The 11918-nt window shown below is 40.9% G+C and overlaps 1 protein-coding gene across 11 annotated transcripts; it reads right to left on the bottom strand.

Annotated features, from left to right (window-relative positions):
- Window positions 1-376: 376 nt before the first annotated feature.
- LOC128031024 (nestin-like) lies at window positions 377-11792 on the bottom strand. 11 transcript variants are annotated; one of them, XM_052619201.1, is made up of 6 exons: window positions 10824-11792; window positions 10327-10451; window positions 9462-9535; window positions 5952-8819; window positions 4257-5141; window positions 377-3446 (listed from the first exon to the last, which is right to left on the bottom strand). In XM_052619201.1, the coding sequence occupies exons 1-6, from the start codon at window positions 11634-11636 to the stop codon at window positions 856-858; spliced, it is 7356 nt and encodes a 2451-aa protein (XP_052475161.1). In that variant the 5' UTR covers window positions 11637-11792; the 3' UTR covers window positions 377-855. The 11 variants fall into 11 exon arrangements, with proteins under 11 accessions (XP_052475161.1, XP_052475164.1, XP_052475162.1 ...); XM_052619204.1 differs by having other exon boundaries at window positions 4257-6477; window positions 7360-8819; window positions 10824-11791; XM_052619202.1 differs by having other exon boundaries at window positions 4257-5355; window positions 6232-8819; window positions 10824-11791.
- Between the last annotated feature and the right edge of the window lie 126 nt (window positions 11793-11918).

Consider the following 11918-nt stretch of genomic DNA (forward strand, 5'->3'; position numbering starts at 1 on the left):
TCATCCAATATAACCACCATTGCCCCATTACACCCCCCAACAGTGGCACCAGAGAGTGAGATGAGGAAGTGATGTCATCTATTATTCATTCTTTCTTCTAGTGTGGCCTCTTTGTCTCAGAGCACGATTGTGTGGCTACCAGCACTCGGTTCCAACTCCGAGAGACTTTAGCCCGTTCAAGTGGAGTTCTGATTCACTGAAACTGAAATGGTTGGAGAAATAAAACCTAGAACTTTAAATCTATATTTAATTGTATTTTTAAAACACACAAAAAATAGTGTTAAATGTCTAAAAATAAGGAAATTGTGAGTTCAACGAAATAATGATCAAAATTGTAAAATAAAAAATAATAAAAAGGAAACACCAACTCAAATGATTTGCTATTTTACTGTTTATTAATCTTTTCAGAATTGTATAATTTTGAAGTTTTAATCCAAAATGTTGTGGTTTTTCCATAATAACATAGATCAGTGAAAATACACAAAAGTATTATATTTTTAACACTGACTGCAGGTCTAATTGGCACAGAAACAACAATCATGAAGAAAAGCTTTATAGTAAATCTTTAAGAATCCTTCTAGCCCGTGGCTTTCACGGAGTACAACGCCTTCCTATCCCGAGACGACAGCTGTTAACTCCCATTACAGAGATCACATTCTACAATTACACACACTGCGCTGAGCAATCTTGTCTGGTTTAATTTCTGTGAATGTATAAAGGTGTTTTTTTGTGTACTTTGTGTTTGATGTTGCTGTATTCCACCATGAATTTTCATTTCGTCTCAGTAATAAATCTGTCCATCTATGAGAACTACATTTTTTTTTTGTTCTAAAATGAGACAGACAGACAAAGCTGTTACTCATCACCAGAGGACCAGGAATCTCCCTCATCAACAGAGTCATCAGATAGGACCATCTTGCCTTGTGCTGGCTTTTTATCTTTGTGCTTCTCCTCCTGTCCTTCAAGAATGGCCATCTTTTCTTTAGGACTTAGATTTTCTGTTGGCATTCTCTCCATATCTCTCCACTCCTCTCCAAAGACCATGGCCTGGTCTAAGTCTTCAGTCTTGGCAGGGTCATAGGTAGCTACCATCTCCAATTTCCCCTGACTCCAAAAATCCTCCTTCATACTAGTGCTGAAAAAGCTATGAATCTCACTTTTCTTTTCCTTTGACTGAAATTCCTCATTCTCTCCCGAACTGGTGCTCTCACAGTCCATCACACTCAGCACTTTTTCTGAAAAGCTCTCCAATGTCCTTTCAAATTGTTCTTCAAATTTTCCAAAGATGTTTTCTGCCGTTTTATTTGAGATTTCTAAACTCTCAGTCTCATTTACTTGGAAAACGCCTGTATTTTCATCCATACTTGATGCATGCATGATCTCAGTCGCATCTGGAGCATTCATGCTTTTGCTCCAGATGTCAGAATTCTCCCAGTCATCAGTCTGAGGGGTTTTAGGTTCTTCAGTGTTCTTCTCCTTACTAAGTGCTTCTTCGGGCAAATAATTGACGTCAGACACAGAGTCAGCCTTGGAGACTCCATTAGTGAAGGTGAATGGCAGCTTTTTAAGAGTAGCCACTGTTAAAAGGCTTGTGCTCTGGAAACACTGGCTGGCATTTGGAGACTCATCTTCTGAGCTATTGCCCTCTTCCTGGTCTGAGTTGGGAATGTCTGATGTCATACTGTCAGGTTGACTACTTATTTTACTCTCCAAAGAGCGACTCAGCTTGAGATCCACGTTGGTGTGCATGGAAGCTTCCATAAGATCTTCTGAATTTTTGGTTGCAGCTGCATCTTGGAACATGGTCAGAGTTGATGGAGTTTCAAAGAGGTTTTTAAGTTGATGAGATGTTTCAGGGAATGAGATTGGATGTTCTTGACTTTCATATGAATGGACTGTTTCATCCTCAGGCTGTTCAGTGTGCATATGCTGGTTTTCAGTCAGTTGTGGTTGCTCATAAGCTTTGACATCATGATCTTCAGCTTTCCTCATCTCTGTAATAAAATCACTATGTTCTTCCAGGTTTCCCTTGAGCTCAATTCTTTCGTGGACTTCAGAGTCACTTTGAGGCTTTATGCATGTCATATCACTGTCTTGCACTTCTTCTTTAGAAACATTATCTTCTGTCACCATCTCTCCAGTGACCTCCATGTCTGGTTCTTCTGTGAGATCCTCCATGGTATTGAAGTGTTTGGATGCCCCCTCTTTCAAGTTAGCTCCTTCCATTCTTTCTTTCTCACCCTCACTATCACTAGTCTCACCAATGAGGTGTGAGGCTTGCACATTCCCTTTTGTTTCCTCATCACTCTTATGATGAATCAAGGGCCGAGTGTCTGCTAGCGTGTTCTCCGGACTGTAGCTGTCACATTCACCAGGATCGTTTCTACAAAAGGCTATGTTTGGGGAGTCATCATCTTCACCTTGGTTCTCTTCTTCTCCCACAGCTTCTTCAGGGAAAGACTCTTCTTCATTTACTGTCTGATCTGAATGGGGTTCAGTTGGCAGTACAGTCTTTTCTAAACTCTCCTGATGATCACTGTTCATGGAAGAATCTACACCTTCATCCAGCACAGAAAAGTCACTTTTAATCTTAATCACTTCAATCTCTTCTTCTTCTATTTCAGTCACATTTGTATCTTCTTTTGTAACCTTTGTGTCAGCATCAATGTTCATTTCATCCTCTTCTTCCTCCTCAGAGTCAGGGCTCACCACTTTCATTTCATTCTCTGGTTCAATTTCTTCCTGTCTATCCATCTCCTTCACTGAATCAATCGCTGCATCAGTTCCACTGTTCATTTGCTCTTTTCCCTCTTCACTAATATTGCTCACATTGTCCTGTTTATCTACCGTCATTAAATCTTCATGATAGCCAAAATCACCAGCCATATCTAAAGTTCCTTGCTCGAGGAACGATGAACCCATTATACTGGTGTTTGCACTGATATGGCTAGATTTTAATGCATCATCATCATTGTTCTCTGCATCTCCATATGCAAATGTGTGACTTTCACTGATGTTCTCTGATCTTACATCTATCTCAAAGGTGTCATCATTTTCGTCCTTTGCTATGGTTATATTTTCTTCACAAGCAACCTTAGGTGCACGTGAGATCTGGGCCATTTCAAAAGACACTTCAGTGTCCTCATGCTTCCCTTCTTCTGAATCCCCTGCAGGATCTGTGAATGGACCAGCCCAGATTTCTGTCTCTGAAGTTTGGGACAAGTTACTTGGTTGGTCAGCTGACGCACTTATGAATGTAGATGCATCAGTTTTACATTCAACCATCTGAGCTTTCATGAACTGTATTGGTTCATTCTCCTTAATCTCAGGATCTTCTGGTTTCGAAGGATCTTCTTCATTTACTGTCTGATCTGAATGGGGTTCAGTTGGCAGTACAGTCTTTTCTAAACTCTCCTGATGATCACTGTTCATGGAAGAATCTACAACTTCATCCAGCACAGAAAAGTCACTTTTAATCAGTTCTATCTCTTCTTCTTCTATTTCAGTCACATTTTCATGTTCTTTTTTCTTATTTTTGTCAGCATTAATTTCTTCCTGTCTATCCATCTCCTTCACTGAATCAATCGCTGCATCAGTTCCACTGTTCATTTGCTCTCTTCCCTCTTCACTAATATTGCTCACATTGTCCTGTTTATCTACCGTCATTAAATCTTCATGATAGCCAAAATCACCAGCCATATCTAAAGTTCCTTGCTCGAGGAACGATGAACCCATTATACTGGTGTTTGCACTGATATGGCTAGATTTTAATGCATCATCATCATTCTCTGCATCTCCATATGCAAATGTGTGACTTTCACTGATGTTCTCTGATTTTACATCCATCTCAGAGGCATCATCTTTTTCATCCTTTGCTACTGTTTTATTTTCTTCACAAGCAACTTTATGTGCACATGAGATCTGGGCCATTTCAAAAGAAACTTCAGTGTCCTCATGCTTCCCTTCTTCTGAATCCCCTGCAGGATCTGTGAATGGACCAGCCCAGATTTCTGTCTCTGAAGTTTGGGACAAGTTACTTGGTTTGTCAGCTGACGCACTTATCAATGCAGGTGCATCAGTTTTACATTCAACCATCTGAGCTTTCATGAACTGTATTGGTTCATTCTCCTTAATCTCAGGATCTTCTGGTTTCGAAGGATCTTCTTCATTTACTGTCTGATCTGAATGGGGTTCAGTTGGCAGTACAGTCTTTTCTAAACTCTCCTGATGATCACTGTTCTTGGGAGAATCTACACCTTCATCCGGCACAGAAAAGTCACTTTTAATCACTTCTATCTCTTCTTCTTCTATTTCAGTCACATTTGTATCTTCTTTTGTAACCTTTGTGTCAGCATCAATGTTCATTTCATCCTCTTCTTCCTCCACAGAGTCAGGGCTCACCACTTTCATTTCATTCTCTGGTTCAATTTCTTCCTGTCTATCCATCTCCTTCATTGAATCGATCACTGCCTCAGTTCCACTGTTCATTTGCTCTTTTCCCTCTTCACTAATATTGCTCACATTGTCCTGTGTATCTACCGTCATTAAATCTTCATGATAGGCAAAATCACCAGCCATATCTAAAGTTCCTTGCTCGAGGAACGATGAACCCATTATACTGGTGTGTGTACTGATATGGCTAGATTTTAATGCATCATCATCATCATGGTTCTCTGCATCTCCATATGCAAATGTGTGACTTTCACTGATGTTCTCTGATCTTACATCTATCTCAGAGTTGTCAATATTTTTGTCCTTTGCTATGGTTTTATTTTCTTCACAAGCAACCTTAGGTGCACGTGAGATCTGGGCCATTACAAAAGACACTTCAGTGTCCTCATCCTTCTTTTCTTCTGAATCCCCTGCAGGATCTGTGAATGGACCAGCCCAGATTTCTGTCTCTGAAGTTTGGGACAAGTTACTTGGTTTGTCAGCTGACACACTTATCAATGCAGATGCATCAGTTTTACATTCAACCATCTGAGCTTTTGTGAATAGTATCGGTTCATTCTCCTTAATCTCAGTATCTTCTGGTTTCGAAGGATCTTCTTCATTTACTGTCTGATCTGAATGGGGTTCAGTTGGCAGTACAGTCTTTTCTAAACTCTCCTGATGATCACTGTTCTTGGGAGAATCTACACCTTCATCCGGCACAGAAAAGTCACTTTTAATCAGTTCTATCTCTTCTTCTTCTATTTCAGTCACATTTTCATGTTCTTTTTTCTTATTTTTGTCAGCATTAATTTCTTCCTGTCTATCCATCTCCTTCACTGAATCAATCGCTGCATCAGTTCCACTGTTCATTTGCTCTTTTCCCTCTTCACTAATATTGCTCACATTGTCCTGTTTATCTACCTTCATTAAATCTTCATGATAGCCAAAATCACCAGCCATATCTAAAGTTCCTTGCTCGAGGAACGATGAACCCATTATACTGGTGTTTGCACTGATATGGTTAGATTTTAATGCATCATCATCATTCTCTGCATCTCCATATGCAAATGTGTGGCTTTCACTGATGTTCTCTGATCTTACATCTATCTCAAAGGTGTCATCATTTTCGTCCTTTGCTATGGTTTTATTTTCTTCACAAGCAACTTTATGTGCACGTGAGATCTGGGCCATTACAAAAGACACTTCAGTGTCCTCATGCTTCCCTTCTTCTGAATCCCCTGCAGGATCTGTGAATGGACCAGCCCAGATTTCTGTCTCTGAAGTTTGGGACAAGTTACTTGGTTTGTCAGCTGACGCACTTATCAATGCAGATGCATCAGTTTTACATTCAACCATCTGAGCTTTCATGAACTGTATTGGTTCATTCTCCTTAATCTCAGGATCTTCTGGTTTCGAAGGATCTTCTTCATTTACTGTCTGATCTGAATGGGGTTCAGTTGGCAGTACAGTCTTTTCTAAACTCTCCTGATGATCACTGTTCTTGGGAGAATCTACACCTACATCCGGCACAGAAAAGTCACTTTTAATCACTTCTATCTCCTCTTCTATTTCAGTCAAATATTCATCTTCTTTTGTAACCTTTGTGTCAGCATCAATGTTCATTTCATCCTCTTCTTCCTCCTCAGAGTCAGGGCTCACCACTTTCATTTCATTCTCTGGTTCAATTTCTTCCTGTCTATCCATCTCCTTCATTGAATCGATCACTGCCTCAGTTCCACTGTTCATTTGCTCTTTTCCCTCTTCACTAATATTGCTCACATTGTCCTGTGTATCTACCGTCATTAAATCTTCATGATAGCCAAAATCACCAGCCATATCTAAAGTTCCTTGCTCGAGGAACGATGAACCCATTATACTGGTGTTTGCACTGATATGGCTAGATTTTAATGCATCATCATCATTGTTCTCTGCATCTCCATATGCAAATGTGTGACTTTCACTGATGTTCTCTGATCTTACATCTATCTCAAAGGTGTCATCATTTTCGTCCTTTGCTATGGTTATATTTTCTTCGCAAGCAACCTCAGGTGAATGTGAGAACTGGGCCATTACAAAAGACACTTCAGTGTCCTCATGCTTCCCTTCTTCTGAATCCCCTGCAGGATCTGTGAATGGACCAGCCCAGATTTCTGTCTCTGAAGTTTGGGACAAGTTATTTGGTTTGTCAGCTGACGCACTTATCAATGCAGGTGCATCAGTTTTACATTCAACCATCTGAGCTTTCATGAACTGTATTGGTTCATTCTCCTTAATCTCAGGATCTTCTGGTTTCGAAGGATCTTCTTCATTTACTGTCTGATCTGAATGGGGTTCAGTTGGCAGTACAGTCTTTTCTAAACTCTCCTGATGATCACTGTTCATGGAAGAATCTACAACTTCATCCGGCACAGAAAAGTCACTTTTAATCACTTCTATCTCTTCTTCTTCTATTTCAGTCACATTTGTATCTTCTTTTGTAACCTTTGTGTCAGCATCAATGTTCATTTCATCCTCTTCTTCCTCCTCAGAGTCAGGGCTCGCCACTTTCATTTCATTCTCTGGTTCAATTTCTTCCTGTCTATCCATCTCCTTCACTGAATCGATCGCTGCATCAGTTCCACTGTTCATTTGCTCTTTTCCCTCTTCACTAATATTGCTCACATTGTCCTGTTTATCTACTGTCATTAAATCTTCATGATAGCCAAAATCACCAGCCATATCTAAAGTTCCTTTCTCGAGGAACGATGAACCCATTATACTGGTGTTTGCACTGATATGGCTAGATTTTAATGCATCATCATCATTGTTCTCTGCATCTCCATATGCAAATGTGTGACTTTCACTGATGTTCTCTGATCTTACATCTATCTCAGAGTTGTCAATATTTTCGTCCTTTGCTATGGTTTTATTTTCTTCACAAGCAACCTTAGGTGCACGTGAGATCTGGGCCATTACAAAAGACACTTCAGTGTCCTCATCCTTCTTTTCTTCTGAATCCCCTGCAGGATCTGTGAATGGACCAGCCCAGATTTCTGTCTCTGAAGTTTGGGACAAGTTACTTGGTTGGTCAGCTGACGCACTTATGAATGCAGATGCATCAGTTTTACATTCAACCATCTGAGCTTTTGTGAATAGTATCGGTTCATCCTCCTTAATCTCAGTATCTTCTGGTTTCGAAGGATCTTCTTCATTTACTGTCTGATCTGAATGGGGTTCAGTTGGCAGTACAGTCTTTTCTAAACTCTCCTGATGATCACTGTTCATGGAAGAATCTACACCTTCATCCAGCACAGAAAAGTCACTTTTAATCACTTCAATCTCTTCTTCTTCTATTTCAGTCAAATATTCATCTTCTTTTGTAAACTTTGTGTCAGCATCAATGTTCATTTCATCCTGTTCTTCCTCCTCAGAGTCAGGGCTCACCACTTTCATTTCATTCTCTGGTTCAATTTCTTCCTGTCTATCCATCTCCTTCATTGAATCGATCACTGCATCAGTTCCACTGTTCATTTGCTCTCTTCCCTCTTCACTAATATTGCTCACATTGTCCTGTTTATCTACCGTCATTAAATCTTCATGATAGCCAAAATCACCAGCCATATCTAAAGTTCCTTGCTCGAGGAACGATGAACCCATTATACTGGTGTTTGCACTGATATGGCTAGATTTTAATGCATCATCATCATTGTTCTCTGCATCTCCATATGCAAATGTGTGACTTTCACTGATGTTCTCTGATCTTACATCCATTTTACAGGCATCATCTTTTTCATAGTCTGCTATGGTTTTATTTTCTTCACAAGCAACCTTAGGTGCACATGTGATCTGGGCCATTACAAAAGACACTTCAGTGTCCTCATGCTTCTTTTCTTCTGAATCCCCTGCAGGATCTGTGAATGGACCAGCCCAGATTTCTGTCTCTGAAGTTTGGGACAAGTTACTTGGTTGGTCAGCTGACACACTTATCAATGCAGATGCATCAGTTTTACATTCAACCATCTGAGCTTTCATGAACTGTATTGTTTCATCCTCCTTAATCTCAGAATCTTCTGGTTTGAGCTGTGGTTCTGGTTCTGCAGCGGGGAGTGTTGTTTTGAGGACCATGTCTTCATGGACTTTCTCTTGCTGTACATGATCCACAGACTCCTCAGCAGCTTTCTCAGTCTGCTCTGAGATATGAACCTTTGTCTTTTCTGTCACTGAGGTACTGGTCGGTGTTCTCTGTGGAGTCCCTCGTGTCGGGGTCCATGATGGAGTTGCTCTGGTCAGCAGAGTGTGAGAGGAGGTGATTGATCTGTGCCTTGTAGACACAGTATTGCTGACATGGCAGGAAGCAGCAGTAGTCTGTGAGGCTGGCTGGGTCCCAGTGGGCTTTGAGAACACATCTGTAACAAGAAACAAGAAGTTGGTGAGACAGGCTTTGTCACACAGACAGAGCTACACTACACTGATTTGTCTCTCAGTTAGTTGTGTGATGTATGTGTTTGATTCACTAAAAATAACCAAATCTTCAAAGTCATTGTTTCAGGATTCCGACTACACTGGTTAGACTGTAAGCTTTTAATAAAGCAACAGATATGAGGAAGTTTATTTACAGTTAAAATATAGCAGAGTGGCTGATGTCCCATGCCCTGATAACTATGATGCTATTGGAACAAATGTGGTTGACTGGAATGAATAAAGCCCCAGGCTTAAGGGATAGATGGAGACAGTATGAAATAGACAGACATAGACCCTTGATCTGCCTCACAGGGGAGTCATCAGAATATACACTAGTCGTGAACTGTGAATGAGCTGTAATGGAGATGTATTGAACATCTTTATGCTTTCCAAGCCTGCATTACTGGAAAGTGAAGCTATCTGCTACAGTGATCTATGGGAGTAGCACAGTGGGCTAGATTTACTAAGTTTGAAAGTTTTATTTCACTTTCCCATTGTCCGAACAGCCAACACTATAAGAAAATAATACAAATAAGAATAATAAAATAAATGAAAAAGATAAATATTTTTTTTTAAAAGATTGTTACCTAAAAAGAAAGCAGAACTGGTCATTTTTGTTGTTGGTCTGTCAATTCTCTGGCCCTCGCTGTCCAGCAAAGCTCTGTAAAAGAAGCAGCAGAGCAGCTGTCAGCATCACAGCACTTTCTTTTATGTGAAGGTTGGGTTAAACGAGATGGAGTCATGCTCTTTAGCTGCAGTCCTGTGCTTAATTCTGTTGTTATGCAAATAGTGTGTCAGATTTGTCATTGTCAGTCCATCTGCAGGATTCAGTCTGGCATCAATTCATTTACCTCCTGCATGCAGCACTGAACATATGCAAGGGTTGGCATTTACAACTGTACACACACTGTTAGTGTAACGGGTATCCTGCCAAATGCATGTATTGTAATTAACAAAAACAATACACAATTCATTTTTACAACAAATCTGGATCTTTCTATGTGTGTGTGTGTGTTCAAAAACTTTAAAAGACCTAAAGAAAATTTGTCTTTAAAAGTTTTTTGAAAGACACGGGCATCATATTGTAATAATAAACTGGTGTACACATTTCTTATAATTACACGTAATTAATTTAATGAATAACACCCCCACCCCCGTTTTAATGCCCCTCATCCACGCTGATGGATCAGGGTCAGTGCCAGGTAGGAAATGGAGAGGGTCCATTCGGTTTGACCTATCTAAAGTTACCCCTCTCTGGGTGCCTGAGATGCTTTTTAGAGCCACTGATCATATTAGTTGGACCTCCATAAATTATAAATCCCACAGTGCAGAGGAGGGGAGACTCATCAAAAGCTACATCCATATTTCACTTCATGTAAAGATGGGTCTGAAGATAATAATAAGGGAAGGTTGTATTTTGCTGGTATTTGTGATGATGTTGAGGAGGAGTACCTGTATGTGACCACCTCCATTCCAAGAGACATCTTGACCTGCAGCAGATTTTGTCTGTCCACCATCAGGCTGTCTATCTGCTGCCCCAGGCTGTCTTTCTCCAGCTCCAGAGCATCTACTTGGGCCTGCACAAAGATAGGAGACGTTTTCGTCAAAAATATATGTTAAAGTGAAGAGAATGCAGAAAATTGAATTCTTTCTTATACAATATTAGAAAGGAACACAGATGAATAAATTTGTCCTGTTCCGAACTTGTATGACCTTCTGTGGAACATATTTATAAAAATGTCTCAGTATTTTTTGTTCATACAATAAAAGCAAGGTCTAATGATGTTTTGGACCCAAATGACTTCCATCGTGTGGACAAAAACAGATGAAGCATTATTCCAAATATGTTATTTTTACAGAAGAAAGTAAGTCACACAGGTTGGAAAGATATGAAGGTAAGTAAACAATGACAGAGATTGAACTGGTTGTCCATAAGTTGAAACTAATACCTGAAGATACTGAAGCTCCTGTGTATGTTCTTCTCTCTGCTGCACTACATTTTTCTCCAACATCTGTCTCTTAGTCTTAGTGCTCTCAAGCTCCTTTGCCAAATGCTGAACTTGATGCTGGTTTTCTCTCTTCTCCTGATGAATCTTTGCCATGTTAGCTTTGGCTTGGTTTAGACTTTCTTCCAGGCGTCCAACCAGTCTCTGATAGTTGTTGGTTGCCTCCTGCCAGGCTTGAGCTGCTCTGTAGCTGTACTCTTGTCCCAGGTCTGGGATGCTGGTAGTTTGCGTGGGTTGTGGAGTCATCAAGACTTGCTTTGTCTGTTTCAGAGAATCATGCAAGGTTTCCATGTTTTCCTGGTGGACTTGCATCTGTAGCAAGAGGTCTTTCTCAAGTTGGCCAGACTTTTCTCTCAGCCATATCTGAGCTCTACGTTCTTCTTCCAGCTCCTTCCTGCTCTCCATGAGTTTTCTCTGCGCTTCAGCCTTTGCATTCTTTGCCTTCTGTCTTTGAATACTCACCACCTCTATATCCTCCATCAAGTTTTCCACTTCCATTACCACACAATCTTTCTTCCTCCAGGCCTCCTCCAACATCCTCCTGGCCTGGCTGAGAGCCTCCTCTTGAGCTTTGCGCTGACCTGGTGGTTCCTTGCTGCTCTTGAGAGTGTGGACCTCCTCTCGCAGTAGCTTGTTTTCCTCCTCCAGAAGCTTCACATGGCCTAAGTACGATTCGAGTCGCTGGTTCAGTTCCAGCATCTGGTACTTCTCCTCCTGAAACTGGGTGAAGGGCACTCGGCCACCTAGAAGCTCCATCTCAGAGTGGTGTGAAATATTAAGTCTCACTGGAACTGTGCACAGAGCCTGTGAAGGGCTGGAGGTCTTTGTGACTGCTAAGTGATTATAATGACAGGCTTGAGGGTGAGGTCTGGACCACAGTCCCAGTGCCCAGCGGCTGAATGGACAGGGGAGAGAAAGACCCTCCTTTCATAGACAATGAGAAGGGGAAGGGCGAAGGAGTTAAGGAGGAGGGGTGGATGATCAGAATGCAAAGGAAAGCAGTGATGTAATTTGCAGAGTTAACCGTACCACTGCTGG

Source organism: Carassius gibelio, chromosome A16, assembly GCF_023724105.1.
Source record: "Carassius gibelio isolate Cgi1373 ecotype wild population from Czech Republic chromosome A16, carGib1.2-hapl.c, whole genome shotgun sequence".
In the NCBI taxonomy this organism is placed as follows: domain Eukaryota; kingdom Metazoa; phylum Chordata; class Actinopteri; order Cypriniformes; family Cyprinidae; genus Carassius; species Carassius gibelio.